This window comes from Macrosteles quadrilineatus, unplaced genomic scaffold, assembly GCF_028750875.1.
Source record: "Macrosteles quadrilineatus isolate MER2022 unplaced genomic scaffold, UCM_ALF_1.0 Scaffold_7__1_contigs__length_78375512, whole genome shotgun sequence".
NCBI lineage: Eukaryota > Metazoa > Arthropoda > Insecta > Hemiptera > Cicadellidae > Macrosteles > Macrosteles quadrilineatus.
In genome coordinates this window covers 66,946,035-66,970,963 of record NW_026542600.1, presented here as the reverse complement: position 1 = coordinate 66,970,963, position 24,929 = coordinate 66,946,035, and the positions used below count along the sequence as shown (strand labels likewise).

Below are 24,929 nucleotides of genomic sequence, written 5' to 3'. Positions count from 1 at the left end.
GTGGTGTTTTTTGCCAAATCATTCCATTAACCTATTATAGTTTGAAGGGATTATATTTCCTTGTTGTTTAAATTGAATGAGGGTCTCTATGATCTTTCAGACAGTGAGCCTCATTTTACTTAGGGAAATAAAATACCATATAGCTTAATTAGGGATGATATCATGAGCTAACTAGACTCAAATCTAGCTAGACCAGCTAGCTAGACTCAATAATCGCATGAATATATGTATTTCAAATTAAGAATCCAAAACTTCACGAGACTACTAAATACCCCCGCCGCAGCAAACCTGCAGACTAAGCGAATTTCCATTTGACTGATTGGATTTACACTGAAATGTCTACTTAAAAATATAACATTTATTCTTGATTTAAATAGAATTAGTTTAACAAGTACTTAGGTTTGCTGCATCAGGGAGGGTAAAACTGTTTTTTTTTTTGTAAAATGTGAATAGTTAGTAAGAAATAAAAACATTTTCTAAATTTGATCAAAATATGTTCACAAACAAGCAAACTACAACAGTTTACTTATTCTCCATAAGAATAACATGGGAATTTTAAATGTACAATTTTTGGTATTTTCTCCGTAACCATTAGGCGCATAATAACGCTTCAATATACTAAATTATTTGTTTTTTTAAGCTCTACAAAATGGTTTGGAAAGAAATTGCTAAATTTTATGTTTTTTGGGTCAAAAATGGGAAAAACCTATTTTTACCCCATAAAACCCCCCGTAAACCCCCGTTCCCATGGTCCGATCATGCTGGATCGCGAACTCGTTCGAATAAACGTACGTTTACACGTTTGTACCAAATTTCATCAAAATCGGATCATTTTTGCTCGAGTTATCGTGCTGACGGACACATATATATATATATATAAATATATAAATATATAAATATATATATATATGAATTTGAACGGATGGTGTTTTTGGCCTCTAGGGACCTCAAAACGAAAAAAAAAATTGGTCCCGCGTCCAGGTCTTACCATGAGTACTACGGTAATAGCTTATTCCCTATATGGGAAATTCGCTAAAACTTGAAATTAAAAAAGGTGCTAGCCGTAATTGACCATGTTATGTCTAGATTTTTGCTCATTGGTAACAAATGCTCATGCATTGATATCTACACTGATATAATATTTCCTCTGGTCAGCTATGAATAAAAGGTGTCAAATAATATGATTTAAATTTTATTTGGTTATTAAAAGGACCTGAAACTCTTATTCACAATCCATAAGAATCCTTGAATTAGCTGTTTCGCCAATTATTATCGTACATTCTGAGTTGATAATTATTATAACATTGCAACAGAGTAAGTTCTGTCCCAATGGACTCTTTTGAACTATGTTTAGCACATTATATGACACAGCCATCACTCTTTTCAACACTCTTTTCAACACACTACAGAAAGATAAAATCTTTTCTGTCAATTCCAGCTACTGCTAACCATCAGAATCTTCCGGGTAATAAAGTTTGAGGAAAGATAGCTTCCATTCAGGGCAAGGGCAGCAAGAGAAACTTGCCAAACATCAAAGCAATGGCCAAAAAAGAAAGAGTAGTAGTAGTGCATTTTGAGTTCAGTATAGTCTCTGAAGATGCCATTTCACAGCAAGGACGAAAGTTTGGTTAGTGAATTTTCTGTTCCTTTGAGAGCACGATTGACAACAAAAATCAGTGGACTCTGACACAGGCTGCCATAAAAACCTACAAAACTAGTAGTTCACTTTACCAGTAAATCCACAATAATTGCATCTTACAAAATTTGCTTAACACATTCTGTGGAGATTTGAGGTAGAGTTAGCCAGTATAATATCTGTTTAACCTGCTATTTTTTTTTAATGAGGCATCGCTTTGGCATCTGTATAAGCTGCGACTTGTAAAACCTCAGCATTCTGTAACAAAAATGTATCAGCATATTTATTTTGTAATTCATTTTATAGCCCCAGGCATTCGTTAAATGACAAAATAACGCCTAAGATGTTCATCATCAGAGAACTCTAGATGCTTCCCTACATGTCAAAAAATATTGTCTGTCGAGGTACTCCTAAGCCGTTATTTGTCAGATCTGATCTATGTTTAGGCCAACATATTACGTAACGCTCAAGGAATAGGGAAGGGTTTTGACTTAGCGTTACAAGGAGGTTGTTAAAGATTGATTTTTTTTTCCATCAGAATGATGAAATCAACAGTCCTTTTAGTTATAATAGTTTGAATTGTTTATTTTTTATTTTGGTCTGAAACTGATATTCTTATTAAAAAATGTCTTACCAGCTCCTAGCTCTGATCTTTCAGTCATGACATAGAGGACATGAAATAAGAATGGATTCGATTACCAATCCATTGGCTGAATACAATGGCAAATAAAATAAATCTGAATTTTGTACTGTTAAATCGTAATGCAAATTTTGTTCAGAAGTAATACAGTAAAAAGACACTTAAAAACACATGAAAAGTGTTCAGTATACAATTGCAGATTTTTTAAAAATAAAGTTTTTTTGTTAACGTAAATCTTTTTAGATATTGTGCTAAAATAAACTGTTATATAAGTTTGTTCTTAAAATTGTTGTTTTTATTAATAACATTACTCCAAAACAGATTAAACATTTCTTTTACTTCAGAAGATTTACCTAGATTTCATACCCCACAACCTTGTTTGGGAAAATTCTCACAGCATTTCTTTAAATGGGGTGGGCGGGGGGGGGGGGTAGGCTTGCAATGCAGAGTAACAGGGGGGAGGGAGGGGTGGAAAACCCCTACGGAAAACGTGTTACGTTATATGTGGATATATCTGGATATAGTAGCCTACTGTATATTATCATCTCTGACTTAGGGTCAGAGAGCTGCATCATAACTTTGATTTGTAACTACAGGGTTAGGCAAAAGTCTGGAACCCCCCAGCTAACTTTTTAATTGTTGCAGTAGGAAAACCAAACTCAGCACATATTTACAACATAAGAAATTGCACTTTTTCATCAAAGTTACAACTTTGCTCCAGCCCCCAGAATGGGGTATTTTGGGGGCAGCTCCAAATTTTAAATATAAACACCGTGACCCCTTATTTTAAAGTGTTTTATCAAGAGAAATTGAATGGCGCAAACCAGAGGTCATTGCACTCCTAATCAAAATGGCAGCCATTTTATTTTAAGATGAGCAAGCAAGAGATAAGTCTGGACACCCCCAGTTAACTTTATAACATGTGGCAGGGGGAAAACCAAACTCGCACATGTTTACAACATAAAAAAATTCATTTTTTTATTAAAGTTAGAACTTGTACCCGTCCCCCAAAATGGGGTATTTTGGGGGCACCCCCAAATTTTCAAATGTAAACTACTATCATGTGACCATTGTGACCCCTCATTAAATGGTTTCTCCAGATAAATTGAATGGCGCAAACTAGAGGTCAATATCGCACCCCTAATCAAAATGGCAGTCATTTTGAAATATCCCCTATTAACTTTTTAACAGGTTATAGCAGGAAAACTAAACTTAGCATATCTTTATATAAAAATATAATTCACCTTTTGGTCAGTATTAAAATATTAATTTTTTTAAGTTAACTGGGGTTGTCCAGACTTTATCTTGCTTGCTCACCTTAAATAATTAAAATGGCTGCCATTTTGGAGGAGTGCGATATTGACCTCTGGTTTGCGCCAATCAATTTCTCTTGATAAACCCTTTAAAATGAGGGGTCACATGATAGGTGGCATTTGAAAATTTGGGGCTGTCCCCAAAATACCCCATTTTGGGGGCTGGGGAAAAGTTGCAACTTTGATGAAAAAGTGCAATTTCTTATGTTGTAAATACGTGCCGAGTTTGGTTTTCCTACTGCAACGCGTTAAAAAGTTAAATGGGGGGTTCCAGCACTTTTGCCTAACCCTGTATATGTGACCGATGTTTCTATACTGTTTTATAGTTTTTCCCTAGATTTTACATTTCTGACACAGACTTAAGCTCCGTCAGATTTTGTTAGAAGTTGTAGGTAACTTAAGATGGGTAGGCCCTAGGCCTTATGCGCCGTATTATTATAAAATATTGATCTTGTTTTCGTTTTTGATTCGTAACTTTCGTCTGCAGTTGAAACAGAATACGTTTTGACAGGAATGACAGGGGCATCTCAATCTGTGTATATTTTGCTGGAGCGACTCTGAAGTAAACAGCTGGTTAGTAGAACAATGTCAAAATATTCTGTCAAAAGACAGACGAAAACCTACTAATTTAAGCCCCCCACACACTACCAGACCAGACCGTCTGGTCTGGCGTCTGGCACGTGTGTGGGGCTGTCTGCAGACCAGTTTTCTCGGACCAGACTGTATGCGTGTCTGTTGGTTGAACCCTCAGACCACAGACGGTCTGAGGTTCCCCCACCACTATTTTTGTCTGGTCTGTGAGTGTGTAGCGCTGTCTGTCAGACGGCAGACCGTCGTAACAGTCTTTATCTATTTGTTGGAGTTCTCACCATGGTGTCTCAATTACGAATGTTGGAATGTCTGGTCTGGGAGTGTGTAGAGCAGTCCAAGACGGTCTGGTTGCAGCCAGACGGTCTGGTCTGGAGGTCTGGTCTGGTAGTGTGTGGGGGGCTTAAACAATAACAATTAGGTACTGTCAAACTGAAATTGATATTTAGTTTTTTAAACAAATCGTGTATGTAAGAAAATCGTATTAAGTTATTGTAATTTGGATGCCCTTTTTTGAAGGTGTTTTACATATAACGCATTCTTCTAATAATATTGATTTTTATGATTTATTAAAAGTTTCACTATGAACAAATTGTAGAGTTCAAATAAAATTGTAGGTTACTAGAAAAATGTTACATGAAATAAATATATATTGTAGACATACTCAACGAAATTAAGACGGACATTTTTACTGATCAACGTGGCGTTGCTTCTCTCTCAATTCTGTTTCAGTTTCTGAAGTAGGTAGTGTATTATTACTAGGCTAAATTTCGATGTCCATATTTACAACAATCAGGATGTCAAGCTGAAGTGAAATTTGTTTATTCGTCAGCGTTAATTCACGCGTAATGTAAAATTGTAGTTAATGTAAAGAGTGTTTTATTTAGTTTTACATATTCTTTTTACTGTTACAGTGAGTGTTAAAATGAACGTTATGGCAGTTGAAGTGAAATAATGACCTCAAAAGTAAGCTAGGGCTATTTTGTCCCCTATTACTATTTTTAATCCCTCCGAAGACTTAAATCCGATAGCAAGCATCAGCTACAAATCTGAGGATTAAACATTTTGAAATATTTTTAGTCTTCATATGAAATGGATTACCGTTGGCAATGTTTAAACAACATGGATTTCGGTACCCCTTGGTCACTTATTTTTTACCGACCACAATAGAAAGTGGTCATCCTAGCTTTTATCTTATGGGCAGCAAACAGTTAAAATACTGTGAGTGAAACAAATAAAACTGAAAATGTGTACAAATAGCCTCATGTAAATATATCTTCTTACAGATGTCATCTAATTCAGCTGTAAAACCCTCCTTAAACAAAGGTAGGTCAAATTTGTTTGTTTTGGTGTTATAGTTTTGTGCCCCAATACATAGGCCTATGTTGTGGCTGAGTTTTATTTATAGTTAAATAGGCCTAAGTGAATCCTTAAGCTGCGTTTACACTATACAACTTGTTTTGTAAAGTTGTGTTGTACAACCAAATTATAGTAGGTAATTAATTAGTTGATACATGTTTATAAATGCAAGGAAAAATATTAAACAAGTTGTACATTAAGTGTGTTGTACAACCAAAGATTGTGTTTTAAAACAAGTTGCAGCGTTCCTGATCTATGTCGGAAAGGTCGGACTTGTTTATCAAACATCGGTTCCGCTAGATCTGGGTTCTAAGTTGGATCAGTTAGTTTGCTCCTTCAGTAGCCTAGACAACAGTCTGAACTTGCCATTCTTACAAAGCTTTTGGAGCTACCATCAGTTCTCAATTCCCGGGTAAACAAATCTTCGTCATCTCATCCTAAATACCGTAATCTTTGAACATTCCACTGCTACTGTACTTAATCCTAGCTTGCAGTGAAGGATGTACCCAAAGCGACGCTTTGCTCTTTTGTTAACTAGCATATAAAATCCCGACAAAAGCAGCTGCTACCAACAACAGATCCTTGTCACTTGAAGTAATCCTGGTGACTGTAGGTTTTTGGGTGGGCTCTTTTAAATATGCTTGATAACTCTTTTTGGTGCATTCAACTTGTGGCACAACAAAAGTGTTATACAGTAGCGTCCCGCAAACTCGGTACTCAATAACCCGGCTTTCTGGATAATTCGACCATCACCTGGCTCAGAAAAATTAGTGATTTTTTGAGTCTAAGTTAAACATGGACTCAAGCCAGCTTAAGTCAAATCATTCGCAACACATACCAGGGATTTGTTGTACTATATCTGATGACTTAATACTGAATTGTATTATAAATATAAATAAAAAAGCGGTTAAAAAGCTTAAAAATTGTATTTTTCTTATTTTTAACGGCCTAGTTCTCGATAACCCGGCATTTCACAAACCCAGCACCCTTCCAGTCCACATTACGCCAAATTTGCGGGACTCTACTGTACTTAAACACAAGGTCAAGTTTAATAAAACAAAAGATTATAACTTAAAATGTGATTCAGAACAAACAAACCCACTACACGTGACTCCATGCACAATGGAATCGATTAATTCTGAATGAATCATCTGCAGCTATGTGAAGATGTTAGTGTCATTTCGTGTTATTAAGTGTTTTTAAATTAGGTTAGATTAGGAATGTAAAGTTTTGATGAACCAACTTATTAATATTTATGTTACCTCCAGACTGCTTAATGTACAATTGAAATAGCCTAGTGGCACAATAAAATGATAAATATAAAAATGCTCGGATGGTTGGAAAAATGAGGTTTTTCTTTCATTCCATCTAATGGCAGATGAGTGAGTGCATTCCTTATGGTTATGGCTACTTCCATCCAGCTTAGATTTCTGGTAATTGCAGGTTTCGTCTTAAAGGCAAAGATTATGTTGATATTTTTTTCTGTAGAAGCAAGGTGAAGGAATAATGAGAGGGGAGGGTGGGAGGATAACTTAGTTTGGGGCATTAAATATGTATGTTTACCTTTTGGGTGAAAACATTTTTCAAGGACACTCGCACTGCCCTTGTTCGAGAAATTAATTAAAATAGTCTCAACTATTTGTTTTTAATTTAAAACAAGGTAGAATACACTGTTCATTGTAACTGGGTAACTTATCTTATTTTGAGTTAAATAATTGTTCATATAGGCCTATGTATATAATAAACTTAACTTCCGGAATTGTAGCACGGGTAGCACATTAATAGTACGATCTTGATCCACTCAAAAGTCTGTTGTCCTAATTTTATGTTTTAAAGCAGTAATCTTTAGTTTATTTATTATTTATCAAAACAACATAGGTATCCTAATGTATAAATATGAGTAGCCTATTGCACCATAGATAATCTGTAAACTTATATCTAGGCCTAAAACGCTTTAAAACGTGGTCTCCACTATTAGCCTAAGTAGCGCCAGTCAAGGTTCGTAATTTAAGTTTCTAGCCGTTATATGGGAGGTCGAGCGCCAGTTCCTTGTCAGTTGTGAGTGGAATGTCAGTGAGGTCCATTGTGCGTGTGCTCGAAATTTAGCTATTTACCGGTAAGTAATAATTTATAAAATACTTTATTAAACAGGTGTTTTATGCTTTTTAGCGAATTCCCCATATAGGGAATAAGCTATTACCGTACCGTAGGTCTCATGGTAAGACCTGGACCCGGGACCGATTTATTTTCAGATGAAATTTGGTATAAACGTGTAAACCTATATTTATTCGAACGAGATCGCGAACCAACATGACCAGACCATGGGAACGGGGGTTTGCAATTTCTTTCTAAACCATTAAGAAATAATTTAGTATATTGAAGCGCTGTTGTATGCCTAACGTCACAGAGAAATTTTTAAAAAAGTGTAATTTAAAGTTCCCATGTTATTCTTATGGAGAAAATGAAAACTGTTGTAGTTTATGGATATATGTCGATAAAATTTGGCAAATTTATTTATTTCATCCTATACTATTGACGTTTAGTCAAAAACACTTTTTACCTTCCCCTGTAGCAGCAAACCTAAGGATTTGTTAAATCTAATGTTATTTAAATTGGGAGTAAATATGTCTTATTTATGGAAATATTTTAGTAAAAATGTAATCAGACAAGTTGAAATTTGCTTAGTCTGAAGGTTTGCTGTGGCGGGGGTATTTACTGTATCATCGGCCATGAAAAGTTAAGCCACAATGATTAACAGTCAAATTTTGATATTGATTCAATAGGCCCTAATATATGCATTCCATTCATTCCATTTCGTTTTGTCATGAGAGCAAGAAACTCCCTGACTGCTAACCCGGTACCTATAATTAAACATACCCGGGCCCCATGATGTAGGCCGAAGCTTTCGCACCGACCTTTGGTCACCATGGGAGGATGACTTAAGGTCATCAAGCTCACCGGCTGCCGAAGCAATCCTTCGGAAAGAGGGTTGCCCCTCAATCCTAACCAGGGATACCGGCTACTTGTTTAAGCGTCACTTCACCTGGGTTCCCCCAGGTACGGAACCCAGAAGGACCATAGTGAAATGCCCTGACGCATTTAGTGCAAACAACACTCGGGACCTATCCAATCCCTGACAGGCAAAACCCGCCATCAAAGCCAGGAAGAAGGGGACCACCAGCAAGCTGATGGGGGGAACCCCAACCACCCATTTACACCACTACCCGATCGAGGCCTTACCCAGTTGCTGGGAAACCAGAGGTGACCAAGGCGATAGATCCCTGAACACCCCCAGCGGGCTTGAACCCAGCACCCGATCTACTTCATTTGCCCATCAAGCCCAACATCACTGCCAGGCTGTCAGGGTTTCCCAAAAGGAGGCAGGAATAGAAGTGGGTCCCACCCGGATGAACCTATCCACCAAAGGTGGCGACACCATTTGCTCAATTGAGGTTCCAGGGAGAACCCCCCACACTCTAGATAACCATACCTTCCGGTCTCAGAGACAGGGATTGGCTGATGGAGTGCGCCCAGCCGTTGCCCTCACACTGCGGAAAGTTACGTTCTCCTAGAGTGTCCCCGTGAACTGACGGGTACTTGCCCGATTTCACCTCCAGGAAGGCTACTTCCAAAGTCGAGGATTTGCCACACTGAATGCCGGTCGCACATCAACAAGCGGGCCGGAGCCCAAAGGATCATAGCTACAGGCAGATGATAGATTGGTGGCGCACTTCCACCTCTTGCAGAGCTGAACACCCCCCATAACCTGGATGGGGAAATGTCACTGGGTACTCTCACTTTGGGTAAACCCAAAGAGGCTGGCTTGTCCAGTCGTCCATAACTATGAACTACTTGAAATGCCGATTCCGACACCGAGCAGTTACCTCCCCTTTGGGGGCTAACTTACCCAATTTTTCACCTCCCAGGACGAGGCTACTTCCAGAGCCGAGGATATGCCTCACAAAATGTCAGTCGTACACAGCAGGCAGGACGAGCCCGAAGAACTCCAGTCACAACCACAGCTACAGGCAGGTGGGAGACCGAAGTCTCGCAGAGCTGAACACCCCTCCACCCTGAATGGAGGAAATGTCACTGGGTACTCTCACTTTGGGTACCACCCAAAGAGGCTGGCTTGTCCAGTCGTCCATAACTGTGGCCTACCTGAAGTGCCGGTTCAAACACCGGGCAATTACCTCCCCTCTGGAGGGACCCTAATATATGCAGGCAGATAGGTTTGCTAGAAACCAATATGGTGATCCTGGCATTTTGGGTTATCTCGAAAATAATAATTTTTCATCATAATGTAGCGCCGGTCAAATGACAAGCGACCGGCGCTACTGTAATTGTGACCTACTTTTGTAACTGAGTGACTGTAAGTAGCCTCAGTCGCAGTCCCTATATATATATATATATATATATATATATATATATATATATATATCTATCATCTATATGTGTCGCAGTTGATTTTACAAATATGTATAGTAATTTTTCTACTTGCATTAGCAATATAAAAAAAATTGATAAAATATTTTACGTAAAATTTTTTTTATTTCAGTTTGTTAAATTCTCCTGAAAAAATTGTTTCACCCTTATGAATGCCAGGTTCTTGAAGTACCTTTGTTTACATAAGCCCGGTGTACATTACACCACATGTAAAGCATCAACTGGAATAAAGTTTAGTTAGACCACTTACTCACCTACATCATTTGAAACACTTTAAAAATTTGACTATTTATTTACATTAATTGTTCAGCCGGCGATTAACGATGCAGGCATAGGTCCCTGTGTATGCATGCACGGTTTAGAGACACTATATAGGCCTACATGTCACTGTCTGACTGTTGAGTCAGTCTGGTAGTGTTGGCTTTCGAGGTATGTTTGGTAGGTCAGGGGATGGGGATGAGATGAGGTGAAAGTTCTAACGTCACAATAAATTGTCCTCTGACCAAATAATGTAAAAATATGTTTTTTAGTGTTTTAAGTAAACTTTGCTCGTGATGATGCTATGCATGTGGTGAAATGTACATCGGCCTCATATCAACATAGGTACTTCAAGAACCTGGCAACCACAGGGTAAACCTACATATTTAATCAATTGTTCTTGAGACTGGGAATCCTACTCTTAAAGATTGGAGCCTTTATGAAAGAACATATCATAAGTAAAGACCATATTTGTAAGTAAGTAAGTATATAGGCCTACATTAATTCCTATACTCTAATACGAGCAATGTTTGCTTGTATGTATGCTTGCATGCAGAAAGATCTCGAAAACGGCTCCGACGATTTTCTTCAAATCTTGTAAATAGTTTATTTTTGGCCTAAAAACGAGTTTCATGCAGTTAGAACTGCCAACAAAAATCTAATTACGTAAAAAAACGAAACTGAAAGTCACATTTTTTTAACATTACTCTTATGGGTTGCTAAGTAACCATGTTGGTTGAATTAAATAACAAGGAAAAAGTAAACAAAAGACTTGAAGTTGAAGCATGTGTTCATTATAAGGCAACTACCCACAGTTTACTAGCAAATTACAAATACAGTAAAAAAGGGAAATCATCACTTGTTACTATTAAGCAAAGATTATACGGAAGATTGCTCGATACATTGTAGGCCTAGTAAAGGCAAGCAGTACGAAATGCGGGATCTGTTTATGACGATTAGATTAAGGTTATCTGCAATCCTAAAATGCTATAGGAAGGGAAGGAAACAGGTCTGCGACGTAGGAAGTGGTGAAGGAAGTAGTAAAGGAAAGTTGTCCGGAGTGTTGGATCTGTTTATGCGAATTAGATTAAGGTACTTGCAATCATAAAATGCTATGGGAAGGGAGGGAAACAGGTCCGCGACGTAGGAAGTGGTGAAGGAAGTAGTCAAGGCGAGCTGTCTGGAGTGTGGGAACTGTTTATGATGATTTTATTAAGGTATTTGCAATCATAAAATGCTATGGGAAAGGAGGGAAACAGGTCCTTGACGTAGGAAGTGATGATGGAAGTAGTAAAGGCAAGCTGTCTGGAGTGTGGGAACTGTTTTTGATGATTTTATTAAGGTATTTGCAATCATAAAATGCTATGGGAAAGGAGGGAAACAGGTCCTTGACGTAGGAAGTGATGAAGGAAGTAGTCAAGGCGAGCTGTCTGGAGTGTGGGAACTGTTTATGATGATTTTATTAAGGTATTTGCAATCATAAAATGCTATGGGAAAGGAGGGAAACAGGTCCTTGACGTAGGAAGTGATGAGGGAAGTAGTAAAGGCAAGCTGTCCGGAGTGTGGGAACTGTTTATGACTATTAGATTTAGGTATTTCAAATCCTAAAATGGTATGAGAAGGGAGGGAAACAGGTCTGTGACGTAGGAAGTGTTGAAGGAAGTAGTATCCAAGCCGAGCTGTCCTGAGTGGGCAACTGTTTATGACGATTAGATTAAGGTATCTGCAATCTTTAAATGCAATTGGAAGGGAGGAACAGCTCCGCTTCGTAGGAAGTGGTGAAGGAAGTAGTAAGGCTAGCAGTGTAGAGTGTGGGAACTGTCTGTGGCAATTACATTAATGTATCTGCAATCCTAACATGCAATGGGAAGAGAGAAAAACAGGTCTACGACGTAGGGAGTGCTGAAGGAATAAGTAAAGGCGAGCAGTGTGCAGTTTTGGGAATGGATTTATGTATCTGCAATACTGTGACTGTTTTCAGAGTAAACTAATGATTTTCCCCGAGCAAAGCTCGGTCCCCAGGTACTAATCTTATTATGACACTATTATGTTATATCAAAACCCATTAACTTATGAATTCTAACTAGGCCTACATAAAGCAATACAGTAGGCTATCATATTCTTTATGTTGTCAATTTTAAGGAACCGTTACGAAGTTTGGATGCTGCGACTTGAAAAGTAGCTATGTACCAAAGGATTCACCACAGTAGTTCTCAATATATCACATTGAAAGGAGTAATTTTTAATTGTAAACTCTAGTGAGTAGATGATTTTTATTTTGATATAGGCCTAGCCCACTGGATACATTAGATACATCAACTCCAGAGATAACTAAACAAACTACAGTATCCTTTTCCTTTACAAAGTAAAAATCACATATAGTAACACAAACTAACTGACACAATGTAAACAAAACTGATTAATCCTTACAACTAATTTTTAGTTTCTGTTTATATAACCATAAAACTTTAAAGTTTCAATGTTCCAGTAACATAACAGCTAACAGCTTTTGTAGTATTCTTTTTTATTATTAATTTTTGTTGACATTTGGCTGCCTGTAGGATAAAACCATAAATATTGTAACTGTCACGATTTTATTGACCTTGTGTGGTTACTTTTAGTTTGTTTTTGTTTATCCCAACTGCAAAAATGTAGGACTTTTTTGTTGATTTACTACCACCACATTGTTTTATTGTGATTCCTTTAATTTACAACCACAACTTAATTTTATCATTAGTAACCACCCCTGCTCTGCTTCCCCGTATCCATAATGAAATAAAATGATTTATTGACGTAAAAACTGCTAAGTTTATGACAATCCTCCAAAGAATTTAGTTTTACATACTCCTTTTATCTATGGTTTTACACATGACATTAAAACTAAAATTCCAAACTAACAAATCTTTTTGTTTGTACAAACAGGCTTGGGTTAGACTGGTTTTTGAGACATGTTTGAATTTGATAACAGGTAGGTTTTTTTATGCTGACAGGAAAGAAATTGTACCCCTTGGCATTAAAAACTTTGAGTCGCTCAGCGGCTCATTTATGAGGCAATAAGGATTGTACAAATGAATTCAAGAAGACTTAATATAGACGTTATTTGAAATACTATAGCAGATGATGTTTCTATGACCGTGGGATATGTCGATATGTCTAACTTACCTACACAAACCCGCGAGAGACAATATTCAGGATTATACTGCAATCAAGGGAGACGATGTTTTCGGGCCCTTAAGGGATGACGATAATGAAAATTATCTCGATAATAAGGATTATTATTTTTACAACTCTAGCTCACTGAACTTTGGAACAATTATAAATACAGTGTATGAGAACAAACTTAAGCTGTATTCCTTGAATTGGTTCACATCGCGAACCTGGAAACCCTTTTAAAATGCAGAGAAAACCCTGGAATTTTACTTTTAAAAAATAGGGGTGCACACCATGTGTAAAAGCGCCGTAACCTTGTTATCATGCTTCTAGCGCTAACCGTTAATAAACATAAAAGTTGTTTAAAATCACACCATATCATCTTTTTAAATGTACTTTTTACCAATAAATGACATAGGAACTTTAATTCTTGATTTATAACCTGTCGTTATAATTATTTGTATAGATGGGTAGCTGATTTTTCCGTAATTTTTATGGACAGGCAGCATATCCGCACCATTTTACAGAAATATAAAAAAACTAATCACTAAGAAGTATTTTTTAGTTTAATAAGTAAAAATATACCAATGTGATAATTTGTTTGTTTGACACAATTTCGCCTGTCCGGAAAATTTTAACAATTTTTAAAATACAGTAAAACGATTTAATTTTTGAAAGCTTTAATTTTTTTTTGCTGGAGGTTTTCTGGGTTCCTTCTGTCGATATGTCTGATTTCACACAAATAATCCATTTAATTCACACTTGACGAGAAAATGTATAAACTGTTTATATAGCCACTTTATATCTGCATTCTCCACATTACCCAAGGTTTTGGGCTATTTAAAAAAAATCCTTAATTGGGGATTTATATTTAAATCCTAAAATTCTGTCTTAATTCAATTAAATGTATAGAGTTCCTTTTCCACCTTATGAACACTATAGATGCTGAAAACATAAAAATACCACTAACAAAGGAAACTTGGGTGGCAAGTTTTGGGGGGCGGAAAAATGTAGGTTGCCTTGTAATTTGTTTTAACCTTACTATACAAAAAAGTGTACTTTCCATACTAAAGTGGTTTAGCAAATGCAATGAGAAGGGCTCTTAAAAAACATTTATGTGGTGGTGCGGTTCAGGGATGTGAGCGGTGAACATGACTGCTCAAGGTCAAAGTCGTTTCTTGTATTTACAGGCGTGTGTACCATCCTACCGCTGACCCCCTCTTCGCTCCTTGTTGACACCTATATTTTTTATAACATATATTTTCTTAAATTGATTTTATTTCTATCAGAAATTGTCGACGATTCTAAACGATCAGCAGAGGCGGATCAAGGAATTTGTCGAGGAAGGGGCGCTCTTACATTTTTACTTTTTTGCACTGTATAAGAGTTCAAACTAGCCCTATTTTCAATATGGGGTGTCGGTTTACTGGTTAAAAAAACAAGATTGTGGTGAAAAATGTCAGTTTTTGTTTATTGGTTAACATGCAATAATTTCGCCGTGGTCGCGGGCGACGACGAGTTTCGATGTTCGCGGCGATGTTCAAGATTTTGTCGCGATTGCCAGATAGAAATGACCGGTGCGGGTGCCGGACTTAACCTCTAGGCCACGGCATAGCGCCGCAATCGAAAGGGTGCCGCAGTGTTTTTACATAAAAACGCCTTTTTAAAATAACAACTTGTTTTCTAAATTAATTATTCGTCACGCGAGTAACGATAACAATTATCCCGTGATGGCTGGGGATGTTCAAAATTTTGCCATGATTGCGGTTGACGATAACAATGTCCTCGTGATGGCGGGACACGATCGTAAATTTTTCACGGTGCTTGCAGGTGACTATGATGGTGTCCCCGAGATAGTGGGAGATGTTAACGTTATTTCCGGTAGATGATAACGATGCCCCCGTGACGACGAAAGACGTTGACGATTTTGCCGCGATCGCGGATGACGTGTATCATGTCCTCATGATAGCAGGAGTTGTTCACGATTCAGTCGCGATCGCGGGTGGCGATAACGATGTCCCCGTAATAGCGGGAGGTGCTCACCTTTTTGTAGCGATCGCGGGCAATTCTTTTGTATTTTTTTTCTCCCGAGACTCCTGGCTGGATACTGATCATTAAAAGACGATCAAAGACTCAGCAAGTATCAATTAAACATAAGAGCGACAAAAATTCCATTTTCATACATAATCAAGACGTTTGTTACTAAAAACAAATCGAATATAATTAATTGTTTAAACTTATTGAGGAATTTCATGTATCGAGAGCTGTATGTCAACAGCAATTTAAGAACCAAATATTAAAAAAAATTTTTGATTTGTTCTCATAAAAATTGTACTTGCAGGTTATATAATAATATAAAAATTTTTTTAATTATTAATTTTTTAATAACGTTAGTATCACTAAACCTTTGGGCCACTTTCTTAAAAACTTTGTGTGCCTCTTGTTAAGACTGTCTGTAAAATTTCATTGGCACTTAGAAAAATCCACAGTTGCAAGGTGAAAGGGTGGCAAAGTTAGGACTTGCCCCCCCCCCCCTCACCCCAAAAAAAATGTGTAGCTGCGGCCCTGTCTTTAAATCTGAATGTAATAAGAAAGCCAAATTTTATAAAAGAGAATGACTTTCTTATAAAGAAATGCGTCTTTTCTGCCATATTGTTTATTTTAGTGACTTTGTACAGTTTCTTTTAAGAAAGTTTAAAGTAGTTCTTGTAAGTTGAGCGAGCATCTACTGATGGCAAACTGTATTGATTTCCAATTCTAAGATCACATTTATTGAACTCGAAATCAATATAGACATACATTCCAGTTGTTCCTTTTTAACATACCAAAACACACAAACACAAATAGGTTAAAAAGTACGTCTGCTGCTGGAATACATTTCACTAACTGTGTTCATTCTGATATTTTAGTTCCATCGCGCATATAGTAATTTCTTGAGTTAATTTAGGGTAGCAATACTCGATGGTTGAATAAAGAACAACTTTGAAAATGGTTTAGCGATTTTATGGAATTTGTGGAAACTGACGCAATGATTTTGAAATATGTTTTATGTATGTTTTATTTGACTGTCCAACATGTTTTGGGGAAAATAGCACATGATATACAACGCAAATATAATTCGACAGGTCCCACAACAATAGTGTTGTATATTCTCAAACCATAGGCACATTGGCCATAACTATACTGTTGTAACTTGGGCCCTTGGACCCTGGCAACCTGCGGCTGGCGCGCAGTAGAAGGGGTGCTGCTATATGACTCATCACTGAAACAGCTGCTCAAAGAATAGAATAGGGAGGGGGAGGGGTGGATGATGGACATGGCCGGCCGTAGGTAGCCAAGTGTCCAAAGGGCCAAGTTTGTGTATACAGGGTATATTAACGTTAATATAGTGTATAGTAAAGGGTACGTCAAAGTAAACGTTTGGATGTTTTGTAAAATTGTTATAAAACTGTCTTACGTTATTCGGGGTAAGTTAACTGATCTTAGGAGTGGAACAGGAAAATGGCTGGGCTGGTCCACATCTCACTGAATGCAATATTATCAAGTGAAAATGTAAAGAATATTTTGAAAATAATTCGGTAGGCCTATAAAAAAAGATTAAAAATGTACCTATTCCAAGTTAGGTATCACAAGACTAACAATCGAGTGTTAAGCTTATGTAAAACGGCCGACTTGAAGTGTTTTAATGGAAAATTATAGTTATTTTCAACACTTGTAGGCCGATTAAGTCACAGACACTCAAGTATTTGTCTTATGATAACTTCGAATGCAGCATTCTCAGATAATTATACGTTCATATTCTGTAATATTTCAATTTTTAATAGGTGTCTTCAGTGAGGCGTGATTGTAATGGGATTTGTAGGGTCGACTCAGCCATTGCTCTGTTTAACCTTTGCTCAACTTATTTGGTGCAGTTTTTAATGTAAGCTTTACCTAATCATATTGAGGCATCCCGATGGTGATGACCTAAACAACTCTGAGACGGGCGTGGTATGTTTTGTTAAATGTATTCAATGATAAACACTATCAACATTTTCAAATACCTAAATACTTTTGAAACTAACCCGCAGTATTTTGAGTTTTTTAATCCCTAATCTCAACATTAGAAAAACATTCAAATTGAACATTCCATACCATAAAACCTACTTTTAAAAAACACGTCTTTTATAATGCCATCATACTATTTACTGCCCGACAAATTAAAGTAGGTAAGTAATATATTTAGGGTATTCAAACAGAAACAGAAATTATTTTTAATAGAAAATCGTTGTAGTACAAACGATTATGTGAACAATAAGTCATAATATGTTGTAGTTCAGGCCTGAGGTTAAATAGTGTATATTTGTCTTTGCTCAATATGTATATTTTATTTGTAAAATGTGACACAAGCCATGCATGTAAATAATATGGCGATAAAGGAGTATTTTATATGATTTGATAAATTGGTATCCTTGGAATCCAATTGGGAAGAATGGGGTTTTTACTGAATCAACTGACGATGATAAAATAATAGCAATAAATGCCGTTCTAAAAGGGAAGGAGTTGAGATGCAATGGTAAAAGTCTTTACAAATCTCACATTAGTATTGTATTAGTGCAGTTAACGGGCTATAATGGATTTTCATTTTCTAAATTGGACCTTGTGAAACACAATTACCTTGTGAGATAATTCAAACATACGAGTTGTTCATTATCGATTTATCACTTTGTCAACACATACATGTCAAGGCTTACACATTCCGTTATTTTAAATTTAAAATTTTGGATCAATACATTTGATCGTCAATTTTTTGGTACGCGTTTCGCGATGTCGATGACGTCATCAAGCCCACCAAACTCCGGGGGTACAAAGTCCACAGACACTCTTATCTCCAGACATGAGCGAGCAGGTGTTCCTTTCTCTTCTTCTTTGGACATTTCAAGACTCTGGTCATTTTCACGTTAGACGTGCGTTGATCAACTCGTGTCGTTTGTGAAAATTTGTGTTTTTTAGTGTTAGATTTAGAATTAGTTTAAGTTAACTTATGAGTGAGTCTATTCTTTCGTGTCGGTCAACCACCAATATGACCAAGACTATTAATAATAATACTATAAAGATAACAACCAAGAGCCGCAGACGAAGTAGGGCAAACAAGACTAAAGTCGTGAACCTCTACAGTAAGTCTAGTTTTACTAATTCACGCTCGTTTACTATAGAATCATACATTACATCATTAAAACACGTAATACTGCATAAATCTACAAATTATAGGTACCTTAAATGACAAAACCGTACGCGATAACGCAACGTACAGTCGTTGAACCACCATTGGAAATTCGTCGGAAAAACGGAATTCATGCCATATCTTGTCAGCAGGATGATGTAACTTTTTAATTTTGTATTTTTAAAATATTAATTTCTACAGGTGTGTATATTTGTTGCTGTATCTGTTATTTGTTTGTTGTTTCAAGATAAAATACCAGTAAGATTTAATATCCAGAAACGGAAGCTTAATTATGGTGTATTTTTATAACTACCAGGCTCTGATCTGATTTTTAAACTTTATCAAAATGTTACGCCAATAAATTGATAAGTCATTATCATTGATCAAAATCAAAACTGATAATAGGTCTATTGGCGTTATTGGCGTTCAAACAACCTTACGTTGATTCTCGTGGATTATTTTTTTAAACACATTACTAAGGATAGTAATTCATTCTTAAGTTTGATTACAAAGGAATTAAATAAATATTTGTGTTACAAATTAATTATTGAACAGTTATATAAATAAACACAATCATATACATTAAACAGTTAAATTAAATTATATACTAGCAATGTTGGACAATCTAAATTGCCGCAATCGTTCCCTTTATAAAAACACATATTTTACGCACACTCAAGTAATATCCAACTGTAATTTATCCTTATAATAATAATGTTTTAATAAGATCGCAATTTTATAACGTAATCTTTATAACTAGTATTTAATTACTCGAATTTATTCGAATTAAATTTAATTAATAAATTTAATTAATTACATCTTATATGTATAGCCTAGTTATATATATATAGTTTAGTATGGTGGCACAATAGTTATTTAGAAAATGTTTACTGTTTTAAAATAAACCTATTACATCCAGATACCTTTATATTTTATACATTTAACAAGAGGTTCTACCCGCGAATTCACGGGTGTACAGAAGCCACCATTAAATTAATTTAATCAACTTTGACTTTATATTTCATTTAAAGGGCCCAAGTTCGAGAAATTGTCATCTGAAAGGATGTTAAAAGCAGTCATACCTCCATAGATGAAGTAATTTAATTATATTACTTCATTAATACATATACTATATATGATTGTATATTAAATATAATAAATTAATGTATTATATGAAGTATTATATATAATATAATCATATACTAATTATATTACTTCATCTATGATACCTCATTACGTCCTAAGGTGGCCGAGGTGGGTACGGTTGTACCTGTACTCGCCGCTCTCTTTCACGACGTCTACTTTACATACTTTTCAATGAAATTGCGACCTGTTAAAAGATCGGTGACAACCTCTTGGAACGATGTTAATCTCATATTCATCGTGTTTCGAACACCGTTAATCACTCACTTGTATCAAGCAGCTAGAAATAGCTTCACTGTCCATTCACCGCACCTCTTTTAAGAACATAAAAAAGTCAATAATAATTTAAGTAAACACAAATGTAAACAAACAAACTATATTGTCAACTGCATTGGCCAGCTGTTGTTCACTAAATTAATCAAATAACGTTAACTTCCAAAACATGCAAGGCGTAGCCCTTTGGAAATCAGCCTGTGGGGCAGGACCCTTAGGGAGTTCGTCCATATTAATACTTTTCGGCAAATCTAAGCTTCATTTTGATATGCCATATGCCTATATTTTTATTTGGTAAATGGCCTTAACAGTTTACATAAAATTTGATTGTATCACTTTAATAATATAATAGATTATACACATCTCTCTTTCAAATCTAATAATCAAAATAAAATCTTGTTAATAATAATTTGTTACTATTGAAAACACTCAAGAAGCATTACAATAGGTAAATAAACCGCCGGTTCGATCATGTAAAAAGTCAGTAGCTTTTTGATGGTTTGAAACCGAGCCCAGCTGTTCCTGATCATTGGTCTTTAAATGGTTGACTAATAAAACAACTGATCTTAGTCAGTAACAAAGCTACACAGATCATCTCACTCCATCCATCACTCATATGCACACAAAACAAACTTGAAATACTCACTCATATTTATCTTAAAATACGCACCTAGGTGTTGTCCAAATTTCAACGATTGCTAATTGATAATTGAATTTAAAAACTAATATGGGTTTCAGCAGGTTTTAGCCAGCTTATGTGTGATAAGAGTCCCCTATGGCTACGTAATTGGTAACAATTAATTATACTGTATTGTCGATAAAAGTATATACCACACATGTTAATCTAAAATAAAATTGATTAAATATATTAGTTTAGTATTAATTTAGTATAGGCTACTTGATTTATTTTTGTAGGATTATTTAAGAACGCAAACCAAAGTGAGTATGATCATAGACAAATAGAATAAATATAGAACATCAGCTGTGCTGCGGTTAGCATAAGTTCTGGCGTCCACCGCTAGTAGTGTAGCGCTAGTGGGCAGCGTCCCTGCTGGTCGCATACGGCTCCTACGCTCCTCGCCTGCAGCGGTGTGCGGCGCGCCGTAACTACACGGCACTCCTAGCGTTGGGCGCCTGTACCTTCATTTGACAGTCTATATTTATTCTATTTGTCTATGATATGATACTTGTTTATAAACATTAAAATGGCTATAACTTAGTGTAGGAGAGTAGACCTATCAATTGATCAATTGACAAATTTGTATTGTGACAAAAAGGATACCTATACATTTTAACACCAAACTAAACATTCCCATTGTACTTACCGTACTCGAATTAACACAGCATTTAAACTTTCTATGTTTTCTTATATATTAAAAGATGTGAGTTGTTGAGTATGCGTACTGTTTCATACTACTGCACAGCGGGGTTTTTGTGATAGTAAACATTTCTGTGCTTATAGTAGCAAGTCGACAAAGCTTCCAACAGTGGAAACTTGATAAGAAGACTCTTGATAACAAGTCGCCCTTGATAACAAGAGCCATTTTCAAATCCCCTTTAAATTATCGTACCCCTAATCACATGTTATTACAAACCTCGATAAGAAGACAACCTTGATGACAAGTCTTATTTTACAATAACAATGAGAGTCTTGTTGTTCTACTGTACATAACTTGGGCCTATTATCGATTTTCCCTAAATTATTTAAAACTATTTAAACACACATACTGTACAACTTAATGCTCATTGAGTGTATTTTGCCAACACGAAACTGCAATTCCAGTTATGTGGACAGCTTTTTACGAAAAACAAATTAATAATCTCACGGCGTGTACTGAAGTCGTGTTAATTTGATCCTTCCCTTATACCTACCCAAGTATCGGACACAGTCACAGTAGATCGCGCCGCGCACTTTCGGCGGCAAGGGGTGGAGCAGGTTGCCAAACCGAACGTCCATGTCACTGGCCCGGCCATGACGGAATTAGTACATAAGAATTATGCTAATATTTAGTACCTATTTCGTACTATTTAGTACCAACAAACAAAAAATTAGTACCCCACTCTGTACCGGATAACTAATTAATTTAGGATTCCGGGCCAGTGACATGCTGGCCCGGCCATTTTCGAATTTGATCCTAATATGTATACCATCATTTAGTACCTATTTCGTACTATTTTGTACCTCCATTAATATAATTTGTACCTCAAAGAAAACCAAGCTACGGGCCCGTTAACTGTACAGGTCAATGACCTCTCAGCCCGGCCATACCGTAACCTATGGTTATAAAATATACTACTATTTAGTACTTATTTCGTACTATTTTGTACCTCCATTAATATAATTTGTACCTCAAAGAAAACCAAGCTACGGGCCCGTTACCTGTTCAGGTCAATGACCCCTCAGCCCGGCCATATCGGAACCTATGGTTATAAGCTATACTACTATTTAGTACTTATTTTGTACTATTTTGTACCTCCATTAATATAATTTGTACTTCAAATAAAACCAAGCTACGGGCCCGTGAACTGTACAGTTCAACGACCCCTCAGCCCGGCCATATCGTAACCTATGGTTATAAGCTATACTACTAATTAGTACCTATTTCGTACTATTTTGTACCCCCATTAAAATAATTTGTACCTCAAAGAAAACCAAGCTACGGGCCCGTGAACTGTACAGTTCAACGACCCCTCAGCCCGGCCATATCGTAACCTATGGTTATAAGCTATACTACTATTTAGTACCTATTTCGTACTATTTTGTACCCCCATTAAAATAATTTGTACCTCAAAGAAAACCAAGCTACGGGCCCGTTAACTGTACAGATCCATGGCCCCTCAGCCCGGCCATATCGCAACCTATGGTTATAAGCTATACTACTATTTAGTACTTATTTCGTACTATTTTGTACCTCCATTAATATAATTTGTACTTCTAAAAAAACTACTAAAAAAACTGAAAGACAAATAATTTTAAAAACTAGGGAATGTTGAAGCCATAATTTTAGTTTAGGGTTTCAGTTTTTTAGAAGATAAGTTTAAAATTGTAAAAAGTCTAGCAGCCGACGCTATAACATTCTACATTCTAGAAATATTGATATTACTTCAGTTTTAGTTGACTTCTAAATTCCCGTACGTAGGACGGGCCAACAGCTCGTTAAGTTTTACAACATAAATTAATTAAGAAAAAAGAAAGAAAAAATTAACAAAGTTGTGAACTTAATGTTGAATGAAATAAAAAAATCACCACAGTACCCTCGCACCAAAATAGCCTAAACCTCGACACATTGATTACTTGGGTTGTATGAGTAGTACATATATTGTTTAATATGAAGAACTAAATAGTTGGAGATAACCACCAAATAACTGCATCACTTGTTATTGAGTACTAAATAATAGCATACCTTATAACTAGAAACTGTGACATGGCCGGGCTGAGGGGTAATTAACCACTAACAATAACATGATTACACATACAATATGTAACATAAGTAGTTTGTTTATCTTTGAGGTATTTTTTTTTACCTCGAAAGGTACAAAAAAGTACGAACAAGGTACTAAATAGTAGCATAGCTTATAACTACAAGTTCCGATATGGCCGGGCTGAGGGGTCATTGACCTGTACAGTTGACGGGCCCGTAGCTTGGTTATCTTTGAAGTACAAATTATATTAATGGAGGTACAAAATAGTACGAAATAAGTACTAAATAGTAGTATAGCTTATAACCATAGGTTCCGATATGGCCGGGCTGAGGGGTCATTGACCTGTACAGTTAACGGGCCCGTAGCTTGGTTTTCTTTGAGGTACAAATTATATTAATGGAGGTACAAAATAGTACGAAATAAGTACTAAATAGTAGTATAGCTTATAACCATAGGTTCCGATATGGCCGGGCTGAGGGGTCATTGACCTGTACAGTTAACGGGCCCGTAGCTTGGTTTTCTTTGAGGTACAAATTATATTAATGGAGGTACAAAATAGTACGAAATAGGTACTAAATGATGGTATACATATTAGGATCAAATTCGAAAATGGCCGGGCCAGCATGTCACTGGCCCGGAATCCTAAATTAATTAGTTATCCGGTACCGAGTGGGGTACTAATTTTTTGTTTGTTGGTACTAAATAGTACGAAATAGGTACTAAATATTAGCATAATTCTTATGTACTAATTCCGTCATGGCCGGGCCAGTGACATGGACGTCCAAACCGACCCTCGCATAGCCGACGCCATCTTTAAAATAACTGCGCACCCGCACCCTAGAGCACAGCCTAAAGCTGTGTGTCTTTCAAACATTTATAGCGGACATTACTTACTTGTACTAGCGAGGGTTGACATTTCAACAATCTTGAAAGATCCTGATTGAAATTTTCGGGTATCGGGAAAGTTGCCAAGACCCTGACGATATCACCACGATCGCAGCCAATCAGAACGATGTCGCGATTCGTAATCCATCCAGATAAATATTTGGGAGCCTTAAAAAAAATCTATATTTTTATAATTTAATTTAATAAATTTTACAAGGGGTATGTACGGAAAAATTCACTACTACATAAAGTAGTGATTGTTACTGTCAAAACTAGTAACCTTAAAAACATTTTGCTATATTAAAATATGGTGTTAGACGGAAATTTGACTTGAAAAAATTGTTTTGAATGTATTGGTATTTTTGTAAATACTACACCATTGTGATGTATTTTAATAAATAAATAAATTTCAAGGAAAATTACAATAAATGCAGTAGATATTTCCCTGAAGGAAATTCACTAGGGCCTAATAGAATGTCATCCTTTTACATTATTATTGGATTATTGATAACTTGTATAATTAAAACATTAACCAGACAAAATTTAATTTGTTGTGTTGATTTTATGAACGGTAATACGTGCAAGATGGTCAAAATACACTCCCCATGTTCC

The 24,929-nt window shown here is 36.3% G+C and overlaps 1 protein-coding gene across 3 annotated transcripts in view; it reads left to right on the top strand.

The window, feature by feature from the left end:
• Positions 1-4,931: 4,931 nt before the first annotated feature.
• The window catches only part of LOC128998159 (eukaryotic translation initiation factor 4E transporter), a 59,232-nt gene continuing 39,234 nt past the window's right edge, over positions 4,932-24,929 (top strand). The window contains exon 1 of one of the 3 annotated variants that reach the window (XM_054424171.1): positions 4,932-5,503. In XM_054424171.1, coding sequence (XP_054280146.1) covers positions 5,464-5,503 — 40 coding nt within the window. In that variant the 5' untranslated portion in view covers positions 4,932-5,463. Of the gene's footprint in view, positions 5,504-18,319; positions 18,547-24,929 lie in introns of those variants that run through there. The other 2 variants (XM_054424169.1, XM_054424170.1) reach the window with 2 other exon arrangements.